Raw genomic sequence first — 20662 nt, 5'->3', positions numbered from 1 at the left:
GTGTGGAGAGAAGGGAGAAGGTCCAGCCGACTGGCTGAATCGATGTTTATTGCAGACTTCTTCTAAGTGCTTAATGATTTAGTCATTAACATATTGATGAACTTTGTTCCAACTTACTGCCACAGGGAGAAGGAGCACGATCTGGAGCGACGCTTCGAGCTGCTCAACAGAGAGCTGAGAGCCATGATGGCCATCGAGGGTAAGACATTTACCCTTTGGTCATTTAGAACATGCTCTTATGACGGGTGAAGTTAGGGCAGGGGGTTGAGCGGGTGGGGAGGAGGGAGGGGTAGGGAGGAGGGAGGGGGAGGGAGGAGGGAGGGGTAGGGAGGAGGGAGGGGGAGGGAGGAGGGAGGGGGAGGGAGGAGGGAGGGGGAGGGGTAGGGAAGAGGGAGGGGGAGGGAAGAGACGATTAGAGAGGGTGGGTATGTTTAAGTAGGAAAGTGGAAATGGGGAGAAATACTTCAAATACATTACCTGTACCTTTATGGGTTGTGATTTTACTGCTATCTACTGGTACACTGGCTATTAATCAATCCTGCTCTGAATAATAGTACTTCCTTGTCAGGATCCTAACCACAGGTTGCTAGGTGGTTACTAGGAGGATCCTCCTCAGCCAGGATCCTAACCACAGGTTGCTAGGTGGTTACTAGGAGGATCCTCCTCAGCCAGGATCCTAACCACAGGTTGCTAGGTGGTTACTAGGAGGATCCTCCTCAGCCAGGATCCTAACCACAGGTTGCTAGGTGGTTACTAGGAGGATCCTCCTCAGCCAGGATCCTAACCACAGGTTGCTAGGTGGTTACTAGGAGGATCCTCCTCAGCCAGGATCCTAACCACTGGTTGCTAGGTGGTTACTAGGAGGATCCTCCTCAGCCAGGATCCTAACCACAGGTTGCTAGGTGGTTACTAGGAGGATCCTCCTCAGCCAGGATCCTAACCACAGGTTGCTAGGTGGTTACTAGGAGGATCCTCCTCAGCCAGGAGATGTGGACTGATGCTGTGTGATCAGTGCTATCTAACAGCCATACTAGGCCTGAATACCATTATCAACACCCTGGTTTGAAATCTAGCCCCGCTGACTGACATGGAGGATTAAAAGCCAGCTAGCTAGTAGCTACGTTATCCAGGTAGGTTGTTGTGTGTTCTGGTACCGGCTGAAAAGCACCACTGTTGTGTGGTATCAAAGTTGTCGAGCCGAAACCCAACTTTAATCCCTTTCACTGTGTCCTCTTTGTGAAAAATGAACCTTTTGACAATCAATGCAAATTGATTTCTCCATTCAATGTTGACCTGCCTGCACCTCTGCATCGGCCATGGTAATTTCTTTCTCCACCTGATAAGCAACCTGATCCATATTAAATCAATTGTAATTAGCTGGTGGCGGTGGAAGGGACTGGGCAGGTGTGTGTAGGGAGGAGGGGGGAGTGTGTGTGTGTGTGTGTGTGTGTGTGTGTGTGTGTGTGTGTGTGTGTGTGTGTGTGTGTGTGGGGAGTAGACAGACATGCATAGCCGAGCAGAAGCAAGAGAGTAGGAACAGATCCTGGTTAGGGATTGATTGCTCTTGTCTGCCACACACCAGCCAGACTGTATTTAGAGAGGGAAGCAACAGGTAATGCAGTCAGACACCTGACAAAGGCACCTGGCAAAGACACCTGGCAAAGACACCTGGCAAAGGCACCTGGCAAAGGCACCTGGCAAAGGCACCTGGCAAAGGCACCTGGCAAAGGCACCTGGCAAAGGCACCTGGCAAAGACACCTGGCAAACCTGCTCTGAACTTTACATTTTATTACATTGTTCTAAGTGCCTTTTCCACATGGTCACAACACATGGTCACATGGTCACAACACATGGTCACATGGTCACAACACATGGTCACATGGTCACAACACATGGTCACATGGTCACAACACATGGTCACAACACATGGTCACAACACATGGTCACATGGTCACAACACATGGTCACATGGTCACAACACATGGTCACAACACATGGTCACAACACATGGTCACAACACGTGGTAACAACACATGGTCACATGGTCACATCACATGGTCACAACACATGGTCACAACACATGGTCACAACACGTGGTAACAACACATGGTCACATCACATGGTCACAACACATGGTCACAACACATGGTCACAACACATGGTCACAACACATGGTCACAACACATGGTCACAACACATGGTCACAACACATGGTCACAACACTGGTAACAACACATGGTCACAACACGTGGTAACAACACATGGTCACATGGTCACATCACATGGTCACAACACATGGTCACAACACGTGGTAACAACACATGGTCACATGGTCACAACACATGGTCACAACACATGGTCACATGGTCACAACACGTGGTAACAACACATGGTCACATGGTCACAACACGTGGTAACAACACATGGTCACGTGGTCACAACACATGGTCACGTGGTCACAACACATGGTCACAACACATGGTCACAACACATGGTCACATGGTCACAACACATGGTCACATGGGGATAAGGAATACAAATGTTAAAATTAAAGCATAGTAATCTGTAAAACATAATTGACATAAAACGTCATGATACAATAACATACAGTCGTTGTTTTCTAAGAGCACAATAGGAGTTTGATGGCCATTTGCAGGCTATGCACTGTGAGAGGATGAATCCTTTGCACACAGGTGTGTGTGAGTATAAACCTGAATTGAGTGCATGAGCAGTAGAGTATGAGAGGTGGAGAGGTGGGACAAGCCAGACCATGGTCCTGGAGAGGTGGGACAAGCCAGGCCATGGTCCTGGAGAGGTGGGACAAGCCAGACCATGGTCCTGGAGAGGTGGGACAAGCCAGACCATGGTCCTGGAGAGGTGGGAGAAGCCAGACCATGGTCCTGGAGAGGTGGGACAAGCCAGGCCATGGTCCTGGAGAGGTGGGACAAGCCAGGCCATGGTCCTGGAGAGGTGGGACAAGCCAGGCCATGGTCCTGGAGAGGTGGGACAAGCCTAGACCATGGTCCTGGAGAGGTGGGACAAGCCTAGACCATGGTCCTGGAGAAGTGGGACAAGCCTAGACCATGGTCCTGGAGAGGTGGGACAAGCCAGACCATGGTCCTGGAGAGGTGGGACAAGCCTAGACCATGGTCCTGGAGAGGTGGGACAAGCCAGACCATGGTCCTGGAGAGGTGGGACAAGCCAGGCCATGGTCCTGGAGAGGTGGGACAAGCCAGGCCATGGTCCTGGAGAGGTGGGACAAGCCAGGCCATGGTCCTGGAGAGGTCCTGTAGCTGATCCACCTCTCCTCTCCACTCTCTCCTCTCCACTCCTCTCTCCCCACTCCTCTCTCTCTCTCTCTCTCTCTCTCTCTCTCTCTCTCTCTCTCTCTCTCTCTCTCTCTCTCTCTCTCTCTCTCTCCACTCCTCTATACTCTCCACTCCTCTCTCCCCACTCCTCTCTCTCTCTCTCTCTCTCTCTCTCTCTCTCTCTCTCTCTCCACTCCTCTATACTCTCCACTCCTCTATACTCTCCACTCCTCTATACTCTCCACTCCTCTCTCCCCACTCCTCTATACTCTCCACTCCTCTATACTCTCCACTCCTCTCTCTCCACTCCTCTCTCTCTCCACTCCTCTATACTCTCCACTCCTCTCTCTCCCCACTCCTCTATACTCTCCACTCCTCTCTCTCCCCACTCCTCTATACTCTCCACTCCTCTCTCTCCACTCCTCTATACTCTCCACTCCTCTCTCTCCCCACTCCTCTCTCTCTCTCCACTCCTCTCTCTCTCTCTCTCTCTCCACTCCTCTCTCTCCATTCCTCTCTCCTCTTCTCCTTCCTCAGGGATCTACTTAACATTCATCATGCTCTACCTTTCACAGGCCCGGTACAGATAGTTCTGCTAGGAAGATAGTGTGTGAGGGAAGAGAGTGTGTGTCCGCTGTTATTTGGTGGTTGGCCAGGTCCATTGAGTGATGGCTGGGCTGCGTGGCATGGCGTGGCTTGCAGGTAATTGCTGATTTGGTTGGCCAGCCGATGACAGAGAGACTTGCAGAGATAGACACACACACACACTCTTGCTCTCTCACACACACACACGCTCGCGCACACACACACGTCCATGCCAGTCGATGACAGAGAGGCGCTTGCGTTGGAGTAATCAAACCAGTGAACGACACAGATATACACACTTGAAGAGATATATACACACTCTCACACTCTCATGCTTATACATACCAGTCACACTCACACCCTCTCACATGATTAAACTGATACAGTTAGCCAGCAGCATATCCACTTATTCTGATGCCTCACAGCATAGTGGGAGAATGTGTGCTTCCATTCCATCCAGTCTATGATCCATACTGTTATTGAACTGTCAGTCTATGATCCATACTGTTATTGATCTGTCAGTCTATGATCCATACTGTTATTGAGCTGTCAGTCTATGATCCATACTGTTATTGAACTGTCAGTCTATGATCCATACTGTTATTGAACTGTGAGCTGTCAGTCTATGATCCATACTGTTATTGATCTGTCAGTCTATGATCCATACTGTTATTGATCTGTCAGTCTATGATCCATACTGTTATTGATCTGTCAGTCTATGATCCATACTGTTATTGATCTGTCAGTCTATGATCCATACTGTTATTGATCTGTCAGTCTATGATCCATACTGTTATCAGGGGACTGGACCCTATCATAGAACACCTAGAGGAGGGAGAGAGGGGAGAAAAAAGAGAGAGGGGGAGAAAAAAGAGAGAAGAGGAGAAGGAGAGGGGGGAGGAGAGAGAGAAGAGGAGAAGGAGAGAGGGGAGGAAGAGAGAGAAGAGGAGAAGGAGAGGGGGGAGGAAGAGAGAGAAGAGGAGAAGGAGAGGGGGGAGGAAGAGAGAGTATATAAAACTGGCCCTGATGTTGTTTAAAGACATGTAGGGTGATAGAGAGGATCCTCCTTGTGTCTGCCTGGTCTGCTGCCAGGCTGTGAAAATACCATCTGTATACCAGGCTCTCATCTCCCTCACACACACACACACACACTTTTAAACACACATACATATAAGGGTACGTACACACACCAAAGTGCTTACAGACAGTCTTACAAACACACACCATCTGTAATCCACGCTCTCATCTCCTTGCAACCAAATTGATCTACTGTGCTCTCTTTATCTGCTTACTGTTTACACACACTCACACACACCACACCACACACACACACTCACACCTCACACCACACACACACTTACACACACACCTCACACACACACCTTTCTCTCCCCTCTCCGTACACACCATGTGACTTGGCTGGCTCGGAGGGTGTGTGTGGTAAAGTGTCTCTAAAGGGATTTATGCAGAGCCAGGTCCCACACTTTTCTTGTTACGGTTTGATATGATAAGCTTTTTTATATGTTCAAAATCAATATGTAATCCTATGCAGTAGTTTATCCCCCCTCCTCCTCTCTCTCTTCCCCTCTCTCTCTCTCCATCTCTCTCTCTCTCTGACCATCTACCCCTCTCTCACCATCTCTCTCTCTCTCCCTCTCTCTCACCATCTCTCTCTCACTCCCTCTCTCTCTCACCATCTCTCTTGCCCTCTCTCTCTCTCTCTCTCTCTCTCTCTCGCCCTCTCTCTCTCACCATCTACCCCTCTCTCTCTCACCATCTCTCTTGCTCTCTCCCTCTCACCATCTCTCCCTCTCTCTCTCCCTCTCTCTCTCTACTCCATCTCTCTTTCTCTCGCTCTCTCCCTCTCTCTCTCTCACCATCTACCCCTCTCACTCTCTCTCTCCCTATCTCTCTCTCCATTTGTCTTTCTCTCCCTCTCTCCCTCCCCTCTTCTACTCCCCCCATGTGTAAATCTATTTGGGCTTTGTTGCAGGTCTAAGGCCGCGGTGCTGTAGCCCTGGATTAATTAGTAGTGTGTGTGTGTGTGTGTGTGTGTGTGTGTGTGTGTGTGTGTGTGTGTGTGTGTGTGTGTGTGTGTGTGTGTGTGTGTGTGTGTGTGTGTGTGTGTGTGGAATCCTGTCACATGGGCACCCTTTGATGATGTTGCTAACTCTTTCAGGATCGCAAGTTGACTGGAACTGGAGATAAGCTAGGGGTTGGGTGACAATACACACACACACACACACACACACACACACACACACATAATGACACACACACACACACACACACATAATGACACACACAGACAGACACGCAAATATAATGTCACACACACACACCTACTCATACACACGCTTTGTATAAAATAGATATACTACTAACTAGTCCTAGACGAGGTGCTGTCTATACAGCTAGTCAAGCAGCTGTAACTAGTCCTAGACGAGGTGCTGTTTATACAGCTAGTCAAACAGCTGTAACTAGTCCTAGAGGAGGTGCTGTCTATACAGCTAGTCAAGCTGCTGTAACTAGTCCTAGACGAGGTGCTGTCTATACAGCTAGTCAAGCAGCTGTAATTAGTCCTAGACGAGGTGCTGTCTATACAGCTAGTCAAACAGCTGTAAGTAGTCCTAGACGAGGTGCTGTCTACACAGCTAGTCAAGCAGCTGTAACTAGTCCTAGACGAGGTGCTGTCTATACAGCTAGTCAAGCAGCTGTAACTAGTCCTAGACGAGGTGCTGTCTATACAGCTAGTCAAGCAGCTGTAACTAGTCCTAGACGAGGTGCTGTCTATACAGCTAGTCAAGCAGCTGTAACTAGGCCTAGACGAGGTGCTGTCTATACAGCTAGTCAAGCAGCTGTAACTAGTCCTAGACGAGGTGCCGTCTATACAGCTAGTCAAACAGCTGTAACTAGTCCTAGACGAGGTGCTGTCTATACAGCTAGTCAAGCAGCTGTAACTAGTCCTAGACGAGGTGCTGTCTATACAGCTAGTCAAGCTGCTGTAACTAGTCCTAGACGAGGTGCTGTCTATACAGCTAGTCAAGCAGCTGTAAGTAGTCCTAGACGAGGTGCTGTCTACACAGCTAGTCAAGCAGCTGTAACTAGTCCTAGACGAGGTGCTGTCTATACAGCTAGTCAAGCAGCTGTAACTAGTCCTAGACGAGGTGCTGTCTATACAGCTAGTCAAGCAGCTGTAACTAGTCCTAGACGAGGTGCCGTCTATACAGCTAGTCAAGCAGCTGTAACTAGTCCTAGACGAGGTGCCGTCTATACAGCTAGTCAAGCAGCTGTAACTAGTCCTAGACGAGGTGCCGTCTATACAGCTAGTCAAACAGCTGTAACTAGTCCTAGACGAGGTGCCGTCTATACAGCTAGTCAAGCAGCTGTAACTAGTCCTAGACGAGGTGCCGTCTATACCGCTAGTCAAGCAGCTGTAACTAGTCCTAGACGAGGTGCCGTCTATACAGCTAGTCAAACAGCTGTAACTAGTCCTAGACGAGGTGCCGTCTATACAGCTAGTCAAGCAGCTGTAACTAGTCCTAGACGAGGTGCCGTCTATACAGCTAGTCAAGCAGCTGTAACTAGTCCTAGACGAGGTGCCGTCTATACAGCTAGTCAAACAGCTGTAACTAGTCCTAGAGGAGGTGCCGTCTATACAGCTAGTCAAGCTGCTGTAACTAGTCCTAGACGAGGTGCTGTCTATACAGCTAGTCAAGCAGCTGTAACTAGTCCTAGACGAGGTGCTGTCTATACAGCTAGTCAAGCTGCTGTAACTAGTCCTAGACGAGGTGCTGTCTATACAGCTAGTCAAGCAGCTGTAATTAGTCCTAGACGAGGTGCTGTCTATACAGCTAGTCAAACAGCTGTAAGTAGTCCTAGACGAGGTGCTGTCTACACAGCTAGTCAAGCAGCTGTAACTAGTCCTAGACGAGGTGCCGTCTATACAGCTAGTCAAGCAGCTGTAACTAGTCCTAGACGAGGTGCCGTCTATACAGCTAGTCAAACAGCTGTAACTAGTCCTAGACGAGGTGCCGTCTATACAGCTAGTCAAGCAGCTGTAACTAGTCCTAGACGAGGTGCCGTCTATACCGCTAGTCAAGCAGCTGTAACTAGTCCTAGACGAGGTGCCGTCTATACAGTTAGTCAAGCAGCTGTAACTAGTCCTAGACGAGGTGCTGTTTATACAGCTAGTCAAACAGCTGTAACTAGTCCTAGAGGAGGTGCTGTCTATACAGCTAGTCAAGCTGCTGTAACTAGTCCTAGACGAGGTGCTGTCTATACAGCTAGTCAAGCAGCTGTAACTAGTCCTAGACGAGGTGCTGTCTATACAGCTAGTCAAGCTGCTGTAACTAGTCCTAGACGAGGTGCTGTCTATACAGCTAGTCAAGCAGCTGTAATTAGTCCTAGACGAGGTGCTGTCTATACAGCTAGTCAAACAGCTGTAAGTAGTCCTAGACGAGGTGCTGTCTACACAGCTAGTCAAGCAGCTGTAACTAGTCCTAGACGAGGTGCCGTCTATACAGCTAGTCAAGCAGCTGTAACTAGTCCTAGACGAGGTGCCGTCTATACAGCTAGTCAAGCAGCTGTAACTAGTCCTAGACGAGGGGGCCGTCTATACAGCTAGTCAAGCAGCTGTAACTAGTCCTAAGACGAGGTGCCGTCTATACAGCTAGTCAAGCAGCTGTAACTAGTCCTAGACGAGGTGCCGTCTATACAGCTAGTCAACAGCTGTAACTAGTCCTAGACGAGGTGCCGTCTATAGCTAGTCAAGCAGCTGTAACTAGTCCTAGACGAGGTGCTGTCTATACAGCTAGTCAAGCAGCTGTAACTAGTCCTAGACGAGGTGCTGTCTATACAGCTAGTCAAGCAGCTGTAACTAGTCCTAGACGAGGTGCTGTCTATACAGCTAGTCAAGCAGCTGTAACTAGTCCTAGACGAGGTGCTGTCTATACAGCTAGTCAAGCAGCTGTAACTAGTCCTAGACGAGGTGCTGTCTATACAGCTAGTCAAGCAGCTGTAACTAGTCCTAGACGAGGTGCTGTCTATACAGCTAGTCAAGCAGCTGTAACTAGTCCTAGACGAGGTGCCGTCTATACAGCTAGTCAAGCAGCTGTAACTAGTCCTAGACGAGGTGCCGTCTATACAGCTAGTCAAGCAGCTGTAACTAGTCCTAGACGAGGTGCCGTCTATACAGCTAGTCAAGCAGCTGTAACTAGTCCTAGACGAGGTGCCGTCTATACAGCTAGTCAAGCAGCTGTAACTAGTCCTAGACGAGGTGCCGTCTATACAGCTAGTCAAGCAGCTGTAACTAGTCCTAGACGAGGTGCCGTCTATACAGCTAGTCAAGCAGCTGTAACTAGTCCTAGAACGAGGTGCCGTCTATACAGCTAGTCAAGCAGCTGTAACTAGTCCTAGACGAGGTGCCGTCTATACAGCTAGTCAAGCAGCTGTAACTAGTCCTAGACGAGGTGCCGTCTATACAGCTAGTCAAGCAGCTGTAACTAGTCCTAGACGAGGTGCCGTCTATACAGCTAGTCAAACAGCTGTAACTAGTCCTAGACGAGGTGCCGTCTATACAGCTAGTCAAGCAGCTGTAACTAGTCCTAGACGAGGTGCTGTCTACACAGCTAGTCAAGCAGCTGTAACTAGTCCTAGACGAGGTGCCGTCTATACAGTTAGTCAAGCAGCTGTAACTAGTCCTAGACGAGGTGCTGTCTATACAGCTAGTCAAGCAGCTGTAACTAGTCCTAGACGAGGTGCTGTCTATACAGCTAGTCAAGCAGCTGTAACTAGTCCTAGACGAGGTGCTGTCTACACAGCTAGTCAAGCAGCTGTAACTAGTCCTAGACGAGGTGCTGTCTATACAGCTAGTCAAGCAGCTGTAACTAGTCCTAGACGAGGTGCTGTCTATACAGCTAGTCAAGCAGCTGTAACTAGTCCTAGACGAGGTGCCGTCTATACAGCTAGTCAAGCAGCTGTAACTAGTCCTAGACGAGGTGCTGTCTATACAGCTAGTCAAGCAGCTGTAACTAGTCCTAGACGAGGTGCCGTCTATACAGCTAGTCAAGCAGCTGTAACTAGTCCTAGACAAGGTGCAGGTAACTTCACAGTAACTACAAATGTCCAAAATGGCACCCTATTCCTTTCATAGTGCACTACCTTGGATTAGCGCCCTATGGGCAAGATTAGGTTTCCATTTGGGACTCAGCCTTTGTGTCCTGACTCCAGTTGGCCCCTGGCCAAAGCTATCTCTTGGGGGCCATTCCAACGAACGACAGAACACAACTAAAGAGAGATCTGTGGAAGTAAGAGACGTCCCCAGACATCACTCGCTGACTACTCTGTAAAATGTCAAAGTTTTTATCAATCTGGGGATTCATCAATGCTAGTTTGTGGGTATGTGTGTGCTGGTAAATGTGTTGGACACAAACATACTCACTCTCCCCCGTCCTGTTCTGAGAAAGGGGTCTTCGGAGCAGTTTGGGTCTCCTGAATAAATTGAGCATTGGAAGGGTGGGGGTCATGGGGATTTGAATCGGCACATTCTTCTGTGTCTTGTGCAGATTCACATGGTTACCGTTGAGAGGGTGAAACACGAGAGAGAGAGAGAGAGAGAGTGTGAAACACAAGAGAGAGAGAGAGAGAGGGTGAAACACGAGAGAGAGAGAGAGAGAGAGAGAGGGGGTGAAACAGAAGAGAGAGAGAGAGAGGGGTGAAACAGAAGAGAGAGAAAGAGAGAGAGAGAGGGTGAAACAGAAGAGAGAGAGAGAGAGAGAGAGAGAGAGAGGGGGTGAAACAGAAGAGAGAGAAAGAGAGAGAGAGAGGGTGAAACAGAAGAGAGAGAGAGAGAGAGAGAGGGTGAAACAGAAGAGCGCGAGAGAGAGAGGGAGAGAGAGAGTGTGTGTGTGAACACTGGCTTTCTCTCACTCCTCCCTCTTTCGGGGTTGGAAGTAGGGAGGGGGTAACTTCCATGAGTGGCTGCGGGGGTTTTTTACCGCAGGTTTCTGGTTACACGCACTCTCACACACACTCACTCTCTTTCTCACACACATACACACACAAACTTTCTCTCGCGCACACAGACACTCACCCCCGCTCTCTCGTTTGCGCGGCCATGTCTGTCATCGTCCCTCTATTGTTTACCTTTCTAATGAGGGGGGCGGGACCTACCACAGCTTTGATTGACAGCTCCATGCTTCCGCATCCCCCTGGCGGGTTGGAACTTTGGCTTCTTGGCTCAAGAAGAGGGGAGAGGAAAGAGGGAGGGAGGGGAAAGAGGGAGGGAGGGAGGGGAAAGAGGGAGGGAGGGAGGGAGGGGAAAGAGGGAGGGAGGGAGGGGAAAGAGGGAGGGAGGGAGGGGAAAGAGGGAGGGAGGGAGGGGAAAGAGGGAGGGAGGGAGGGGAAAGAGGGAGGGAGAGGAAAGAGGGAGGGAGGGGAAAGAGGGAGGGAGGGAGGGGAAAGAGGGAGGGAGGGAGAGGAAAGAGGGAGGGAGGGAGAGGAAAGAGGGAGGGAGAGGAAAGAGGGAGGGAGGGGAAAGAGGGAGGGAGGGAGGGAAAGAGGGAGGGAGGGAGGGGAAAGAGGGAGGGAGGGAGGGGAAAGAGGGAGGGAGGGAGGGGAAAGAGGGAGGGAGGGAGGGGAAAGAGGGAGGGAGAGGAAAGAGGGAGGGAGGGGAAAGAGGGAGGGAGGGAGGGGAAAGAGGGAGGGAGGGAGAGGAAAGAGGGAGGGAGGGAGAGGAAAGAGGGAGGGAGGGAGGGGAAAGAGGGAGGGAGGGAGGGGAAAGAGGGAGGGAGAGGAAAGAGGGAGGGAGGGGAAAGAGGGAGGGAGGGAGAGGAAAGAGGGAGGGAGGGAGAGGAAAGAGGGAGGGAGGGGAAAGAGGGATATGGAGTAGGGGAGAGGAAGTAGAAAAGAGAGAGAGAGAGCAGTTGAGAGGGACTGAAAAGGAGGGATGTTTTTTTTTTTATAACTCCGCTTTGGATACTTTTTCCCCGTCTGTGGGCAGACCTTTGTGCAGGGGAATTGTGGGATAGTGGAGGTGTGGCAAAGGAGGAATAACCTTTTCTATTTGGAATAAGTATATTTTGAAGCTGACAACTTTCCATCACATTGTGTGAGTTTAGTGAGTAGTCTACTCCCTTTGACATTTCACTGGTCTTTCATTTAAACATCAAAACCATGTTTGGCATATTGGTATTAGTCCCTGGTAAACACTAATGAACAACCTCTCTGAAGAGGAGAGTAGTTTAGTGCCTGAGAGAGAGAGAAACGGTCAGAAGAAGAGAAAGAAAGAGAGAGAAACAGAGAGAGTAGCGGGGCCAGATAATGGGACTGTGCTCATTTCGCTCTGTGGTCGACTTCAAAGAGTGGCTGGACCAATGAAGAGAGAGCAGACTGTACAGGGGGACAAACACACTGGGCCCAGCATGGAGCACACACCACACACACACACACACACACACACATGACAGGCCGGTGCAACTTGACGAACCAGAGGGGAAATATATATTTTTTTAATAAAGCATGCAGAGCACTTATTTTAGTGCCTGACATTTTCCAACATTCCTTTTCTTCTCAAATCAATAGGTGTTTAAATATGAATGGCTGTAAAGGTGTTGAACCAGATGTGTCACATGACGCTGTACAACTCTCTGACTACTAACTGTCTGTTAGAGGGCCAACACCGCCCACTATAACACAACATTTCTACCCCACACATTTCACTCCAGTGTTTGGCCCCAAAATGCTACTTTTTTTGTGTTATTTTTCCGGCCCTAACTGTGTGATTAATGGGACTGAAGTATTTTTCTTTTTTAATAATACGAGACATGTTCTCTCCTCAAGAGAGTTTATCTGTGGTAGCACATATTCACAAAGCTTCTCTGAGTAGGAGAGCTGATCTAGGATCAGATCCCTCCTCGTATTCATTACGATTTAAAAGGCTAAACTGATCCTATGTCAGCACTCCTACTCTGAGAAGCATGGTGGGATTAATATATCCACCCTGGTGTTGGGTAGATATGCAGATATGATGGGGTTAGGGGTTAGGATCTATCTATCCTGGTGTTGGGTAGATATGCAGATATGATGGGGTTAGGATCTATCTACCCTGGTGTTGGGTAGATATGCAGATATGATGGGGTTAGGATCTATCTACCCTGGTGTTGGGTAGATATGCAGATATGATGGGGTTAGGGGTTAGGATCTATCTACCCTGGTGTTGGGTAGATATGCAGATATGATGGGGTTAGGGGTTTGTATCTATCTACCCTGGTGTTGGGTGGATATGCAGATATGATGGGGTTAGGATCTATCTACCCTGGTGTTGGGTAGATATGCAGATATGATGGGGTTAGGATCTATCTACCCTGGTGTTGGCTAGATATGCAGATATGATGGGGTTAGGATCTATCTACCCTGGTGTTGGCTAGATATGCAGATATGATGGGGTTAGGATCTATCTACCCTGGTGTTGGGTAGATATGCAGATATGATGGGGTTAGGGGTTTGTATCTATCTACCCTGGTGTTGGGTGGATATGCAGATATGATGGGGTTAGGGGTTAGGATCTATCTACCCTGGTGTTGGGTAGATCTGAAGCTGGTGATGCCACGCGCCAGGAAGGCGGATATCTGAGCCCCAGAGAGAGGGCACTCCCGCGGACACGGTTCCCCCAGGGGGAGGCAGGGAGAGGGGATTGGAATGGGGTCGCATCTGGCCTCTGTGGGCCCCTTCCTGGTTGGCCTGGGAGCTGCTAGGTGAACTGGAGGAGAGGACTCAGGGAACCTTTGTGATTTATTCATTGTATTTAGGCCTTTTGTTCTTCTCTATTCGCTGTTGCTATTTTGACTTTTATTTAGACACTTGGAAATGTGAGAGAGAGACAGGAAGATGAGACAGGAGTACTGTTGTAGTGGTAGTAGTAGTAGTATCAGTGGTTGTGGTAGTAGTAGTGGTAGTAGGATCAGTAGTAGTAATATCAGTGGTTGTGGTAGTGGTAGTAGTATTGGTAGTGGTATCAGTATTAGTGGTGATAGTGGTATCAGTATTAGTGGTGGTGGTAGTGGTGGTGGTAGTATCAGTAGTAGTGGTATCAGTGGTTGTAGTAGTAGTAGTAGTAGTATCAGTGGCTGTAGTAGTAGTAGTGGTAGTAGTATCAGTAGTGATAGTAGTATCAGTAGTAGTAGTAATATCAGTAGTAGTAGTAGTAGTATCAGTAGTAGTAGTAGTAGTAGTAGTATCAGTGGCTGTAGTAGTAGTAGTATCAGTGGCTGTAGTAGTAGTAGTAGTAGTATCAGTAGTAGTATCACTAGTGATAGTAGTAGTAGTAGTAGTAATATCAGTAGTAGTAGTAGTAGTAATATCAGTAGTAGTAGTAGTAGTAATATCAGTAGTAGTAGTATCAGTAGTAGTAGTAGTATCAGTAGTAGTTGTAGTTGTTGTAGTATCAGTAGTAGAACAACAACAACATATTGAGAGCTGTTGTCTCTCTTCTCCAGACTGGCAGAAGACAGAGGCTCAGAAGAGCAGTACTGTAGTAGTACTGTAGTAGTAGTAGGTGGTAATCTTCTCTCTCCTCACCAAACTGGCAGAAGACAGAGGCTCAGAAGAGCAGTACTGTAGTAGTATTGTAGTAGTATTGTAGTAGTACTGTAGTAGTAGTAGGTGGTAATCTTCTCTCTCCTCTCCAGACTGGCAGAAGACAGAGGCTCAGAAGAGCAGTACTGTAGTAGTATTGTAGTAGTACTGTAGTAGTAGTAGGTGGTAATCTTCTCTCTCCTCTCCAGACTGGCAGAAGACAGAGGCTCAGAAGAGAAGAGAGCAGCTGCTGCTGGATGAACTGGTCATACTGGTCAACAAACGAGACGCCCTGGTCAGAGACCTCGATGCACAGGAGAAACAGTACGTCTCACACACAGATACACACACATACACAAACACGCACACATTTTCACTCTCTCACACACAGATACACAAACACACACAAACACGCACACATTTTCACTCTCACACACAGATACACACACACACACACACAAACACGCACACATTTTCACTCTCTCTCACACACAGAGACACACACACACACAAACATTTTCACTCTCTCTCACACACACAGATACACACACACACAAACAAACACGCACACATTTTCACTCTCTCTCACACACAGATACACACACATACACAAACACGCACACATTTTCACTCTCTCTCACACACACAGATACACACACACAAACACGCACACATTTTCACTCTCTCTCACACACACAGATACACACACACACACACACACACAAACAAACCCGCACACATTTTCACTCTCTCTCACACACACTGATACACACACACACACACAAACAAACATGCACACATTTTCACTCTCTCTCACACACACAGATACACACACACACACACAAACAAACCCGCACACATTTTCACTCTCTCTCACACACACAGTCACATGCACAGAAACTCACGTGCACACACAACCATAAAGAGAGACTGATATCAGCCAATAGGGTGACATGCTGCAGGGGGTTAAAGGTCAAATCTGCTCTCCTGGTGTGTCGCCGCTCCATTCACAGGTGGCATGGCGACCGTTGCCATGGCACCCAGCCTCTGTGTACAGTCCTGTGTCTGCTGTACCTCTACCTGTCTCCCTCCTGTATCATGTGATCTCCTGATCTCTAACCCCTGACCTGTAACCTTTGGCCTGGCTGTGTTCCGCAGGGCGGAGGAGGAAGATGAACACCTGGAGAGAACCCTAGAGCAGAACAAAGGCAAGATGGCCAAGAAGGAAGAGAAGTGTGTCCTTCAATGATTGTCATTTCATTTCACACACAAACACATATATAGTCTACGTCCCAAATGACACCCTATGTCCTATATATTACTTTGACCAGGGCAACATAGTGCACTATATAGGGGATAGAGTGCCTTTTGAGACACAGATATAGGCTATAATATTTGTTTGATCGATACAAGAATTGTATTATTATATTGACTATTATTATTGTAATTATTATTATTAATATACCATTATATTGACATATTGTTATTAATAAACCATTATATTGACATTATTATTATATTGACTATTTGAGAAAGCTGTATTTTATGTTTATTTGAACCTGAAATTGAAATCCAGTCGTTGTTTTTTTGGTCCAGGGCTGTGATGGTTTTACTGCTAAACTAAAAGTCTGCATCCTAAATGCAACCCTATTCCATATAAAGGGCACTACTTTTGACCAGAGCCCCTCACTATATAGGAAACAGGGAGCCATTTGGGAGGGCTAAAGGCTCTGTGAGGATGGGCCCCCATGATGTCTTCAACCAGCTTTATACTGACATGGAAATGTGTCCTGCTTATACAATACACTAGATGTTTTATTTTGTTGTTGTTGCTTTATCAAGGTACTTGTATTTAATATACATATAAATGATGGCATATACAGCCCAGTGGAAAGCTACCAAGGGAGGGATTGAAATCTGAAATAATCATGTCCTGATTCTAAAGGGGAAGAGACATGGTTGTATCCTATATGGAGTTTTACCTGAGTCCTGAACATTTCATGTCAGACACACACAGCCTTCTCTGGTAGAATGTCTGAATGTTGAGGAGCTTGGAGACAGAGGTTCCTTTCTAGTGGTGTTGAGGTACAGTACAGGTTATTTTATAGGGACGTTGGTGATGAAAGCCAATGATATTGTACTGACGTTTATTGTTTCAGTTGGACTTTAAAAAAAAAAAAGGGTATAATTCACGATATCAGTATTTTCAAGCTGTTTATTACTTGACTGTGTGTAATGTTTTTAACGGTAAGATATCTCAAGATGCAGTTCATAAACCGAAAAACTGTTATGATTTTTTTAGTTCGCTTGAATGCGGTTAACCAAACATTGCAGAAGAAGAGCTGGCTCGGTGATAAGGTGGGAGGGAGGAAGGGTAGGGGGGTAAGGAGCGGGGCTGAGGGGGGAGGGACGGAGGAAGGGTAGGGGGGTAAGGAGCGGAGCTGAGGGGGGAGGGATGGAGGAAGGGTAGGGGGGTAAGGAGCGGAGCTGAGGGGGGGATAAGGGGGGAGGGATGGAGGAAGGGTAGGGGGGGTAAGGAGCGGAGCGGAGGGGGGATAAGGGGGGAGGGATGGAGGAAGGGTAGGGGGGTAAGGAGCGGAGCGGAGGGGGGATAAGGGGGGAGGGATGGAGGAAGGGTAGGGGGGTAAGGAGCGGAGCGGAGGGGGGATAAGGGGGGAGGGATGGAGGAAGGGTAGGGGGGTAAGGAGCGGAGCTGAGGGGGGGTCGTGTCCAACTATAATTTTGTGTATTTCATCACCGCTCTGACAAATGGCATACAAAAATACTTTTTTTCCGGATCAATTCCACAAGCAGTTGAAAGCAAAGAAAGCAGAATAACTTTTATTTATTTCCGTTTTCTAGTCGGTAGTAGGAATTCTACGGGCTAAACGTGTTATTAGTGAACCAGCATCACGACACAGCCATGTCATTTTCTTGCTTTTTAATCAAAAGGGCGTTTTGTTTATATTTATTGTATATGTACTGAAGAAGAGATCATATGTTGCTTTTATTTGTGCTTCGATCTCCTGGTTCCAACAATAGAAATGTAATTATCAGAAAGGGCATGTCAGATCATTCTAGTAGTTGTATTTCTATTGGTTCCACTACATCTGAATGCAGCTGCTGTCTTAAACGTGTGAACATTTACCTGTTTGATTATTTATTCCACTGTCATAACACAAGTCTTCAATAAAGTCCTAAACTTTCATAGTCCATAAGTGGTGTTTGGGGGTGTTTTTGGAGCTCTATGCAATAGACTAGGCTACTAGCCCTCAATACACAACTTTACCGGAGACCTCTGAAATATCAGATTTAACGACTCTATTGGATCATGACTGTTTGAGCAACAACTTAGGCCTATATTTGATTTGTTTTTATTTAATATGATGTTTTCCTTGTAGCCTACAAATAATGAATAGTATTAGTATTGTTTATAATGTGATATTGTCTTCGTTTAATGTGTTACGTCCTCACTTTTGAGAAGTTTTAAATCGTTTTTAAATGTTGCATTAATTTCATTGTTTTACAATATTCGACATTTCTGAAATATTCCAACAACGAAGTAAGTCTAGTTAGGCCATAGTTGTTGCCCATTTGCAAGTGGTAGGCTACATTTTCTAAATGAAAAGTAAATAATGTTTGTAAGAAGTTTTTAAAATGCTAGTGTGCTTTTCGTTGAAATAGACCAACAGAAGTGTTTTAGTGTCTAACTGTGGACACTGGCGAGCCGCGCGTTTAACCACGCGTATTACATAGAGCTCTGCTGAATTCCCCGGCGCTTTATGCATGTTTAGAAATTACTATTTGCGTCCGGTTTTCTTTGAGCTCGATGCCGAGTAGCCTATATAGCCTTTTCCTCGGAGGAAGATTAGCCCAAATCACTTTGTACGGAGAACAGATGCTGTCCCTCTCTCCCTCGCCTGGTTTTGACGCAGTGGAAAAGGCAAGGGGGGTTTGAGTTGAATTGGAGAGGCGCGGAGCTGGAGACCGTGTGCTGGTTTTGGAGCCGTGGTCACAGTCAGCAACCACTACCTCTCTCGCTCATCCATCCCCGATGAAATAAAGAAAATCGGTTTTGACAGCTGACCTCCTCCCTGGCCTTTCTAATACTTTCCAATGAATTTGCTGATCGGTTCCCTGCTTGGTACCGACTGTACATCCAAACATATTACGTCCCCCAAGGCGCTTTGTTTCTAGGTGCTATTATACTGCGGTTATCACGGGTTGGCTATAATCTGGTGAATAAAGCTGCGCGCTGTAATGGCGTTCACAAACGATTACACCCCAGTCGGTGAAGGACATTTGTTTGTTGCCTTAACAAATCACAGAGCTTTGACGGAGGGAAAAGGAGAGAGAGGTGGAGGGTGGGGGTAGATTGTAATAATATATTACAGTTGGTGTGTGTGATGTAAATGATGTGGTGATGGTCTGAAATAACGTTATCATTATTTTGGCATTTATCTACTCCGGGTGTTTAAACACACTTGGACTATTTATTTCTAATGTCCTGCACGCGGTGTTTACTTATGTCCGAATGTTTGGTTCGGCTAAAGTCTCGTTTTATGATGATGAAATATATGTTTCATTAGCTTTGATTTTGGCCTATCCGTTTATTTATTGAATTATGCTATAAAACAAATTGTATGGACTTCCTATTGAAAATATGGAATAATAAACTTAAATGCAGAACATGGAACTTTAAATCATTTCATTTTAGAATAGGCTATTAGGCCTGTATGCATTTTATTTATTTAGCAAAAAATAAACACTTGTCACCTTTCTCAATTCATAGCCAACTTGAAATGTGCGCTTTATGCTGCAGTTTATCCATACTTTTAAAGGGTTATCTTTATGTTTGTCATTTTCCAAAAGTCTCGATAAAAGACTAGTCAGTCCAGATGATTGAATAGGATACATCGTATTATTCTGAAAGATTTCGATTTGTAATTTTCCAACAACTCAAATGAATACTTTCTTACCTGTGTGTGTACCATGCATGGTCGCCTTATAATCCTAAATTAGCCAAGCAGCCGATAAAAATACCTATAGTTTTAAAAAATATATATATATACATTTTACAGATAATAGAAACGAACGTCGTAAACAGCCGCTTTTGGAGCTGTGCAGCCGCGTGGTGTAGGATCCTCGTTGTGCGGCGCGGGCGGATTATCTCCGGAGTATTGTGGCTCGTGGAGGCTTTGAAGTCTGTGGCCTCACCTCGCAGGTGCTGCTCGGCCAGTCTGAACTATACCTTCCTGCGTCGAAAAATGTACCAAGGGACCCATGTAGCCCACCGTTCCCCTCTCGATCTGTGTTCCTACAATATCCTATTTTATGCTTCATCGTTTTAACAAGCTCCGACAACATCCGCGAGCCCTTCTCTTCCAATCCTGCCCGCTAAAGGGACAAAACTTTTTCCCCTCCTCTCCTCTCCTCACACTCGCTTCCTAATCCTAGGCTTTACGAGCTCAGCATTAAGAAAATTCGACAGCAATTTGGGATTAGACAAAATACTCTTATTACAAAAGGTTGGTGCAATTTGATACTTGTTCGGGGTTTATCACAGGGTCTCAACCAACATCAGGAGGAAAAACAAGAAAATCTGGCCTCAATTGTCATGCAGAATTGAAGAATTTACACGTCTCTTCTGTGTTGGGATTGAGTACTATATATTTTTTGCATGATGATTTCAGTCGTGGGAATGAAATCGTCTTGGTGGTTTGTTTGAGAGGTGATGGAATTTAGTCGTGGCTGGGCTGGAGCCAAGGCCAAGGCCTGGGCCTTTCTCTTTCAATTTCATTTCTCTCTGCCTCTCGAGCTGTAATAACACCAGGGCCCATAGAGGCCACGGCATCACTGTGCGTCTATATAGACTTTCACACACAACTCAACAAATAACTTTCTTCCTCCGTTTCCCGTCCACAGCAGCGTCTTTCTTTTCAAGTGCTCTTGTCGATGACTTTTTAGAAGCTATAGAAGGGGGAACCGAAAGGCTGTCTTTGATTGGATGGTCCTATATAGTACACATATCATTTCGTTCCTGCAGGCCACGGTCACTTGCTTTGAACATTTGCTCGCTTTCAGCTCGCACCTCAAAATGAGTTGATTTTGTGAGATCAACAAAAGAGGCCGAGCGAGCTCTTAATAACGTCCCGCGAGCATCTCCTACTCGCGACCCTTTGAGAAACGGTTA

General features: G+C 46.9%; 1 protein-coding gene across 1 annotated transcript; it reads left to right on the top strand.

Annotated features, from left to right (window-relative positions):
• Nucleotides 1–125: 125 nt before the first annotated feature.
• LOC115193503 (EH domain-binding protein 1) lies at nucleotides 126–16637 on the top strand (the record flags this gene model as incomplete). The annotated part of the gene is given in 3 exon segments (XM_029752191.1): nucleotides 126–199; nucleotides 14679–14793; nucleotides 15628–16637. Coding segments are annotated over 3 exon segments (280 nt in total), but the record flags the coding sequence as incomplete, so codon positions are not given.
• Between the last annotated feature and the right edge of the window lie 4025 nt (nucleotides 16638–20662).

This window comes from Salmo trutta, chromosome 5 (assembly GCF_901001165.1).
Source record: "Salmo trutta chromosome 5, fSalTru1.1, whole genome shotgun sequence".
NCBI classification, from domain to species: Eukaryota; Metazoa; Chordata; class Actinopteri; order Salmoniformes; family Salmonidae; genus Salmo; species Salmo trutta.
The sequence above is the reverse complement of the archived record's forward strand: the minus strand, read 5'-3'. Positions and strand labels throughout refer to the sequence as shown.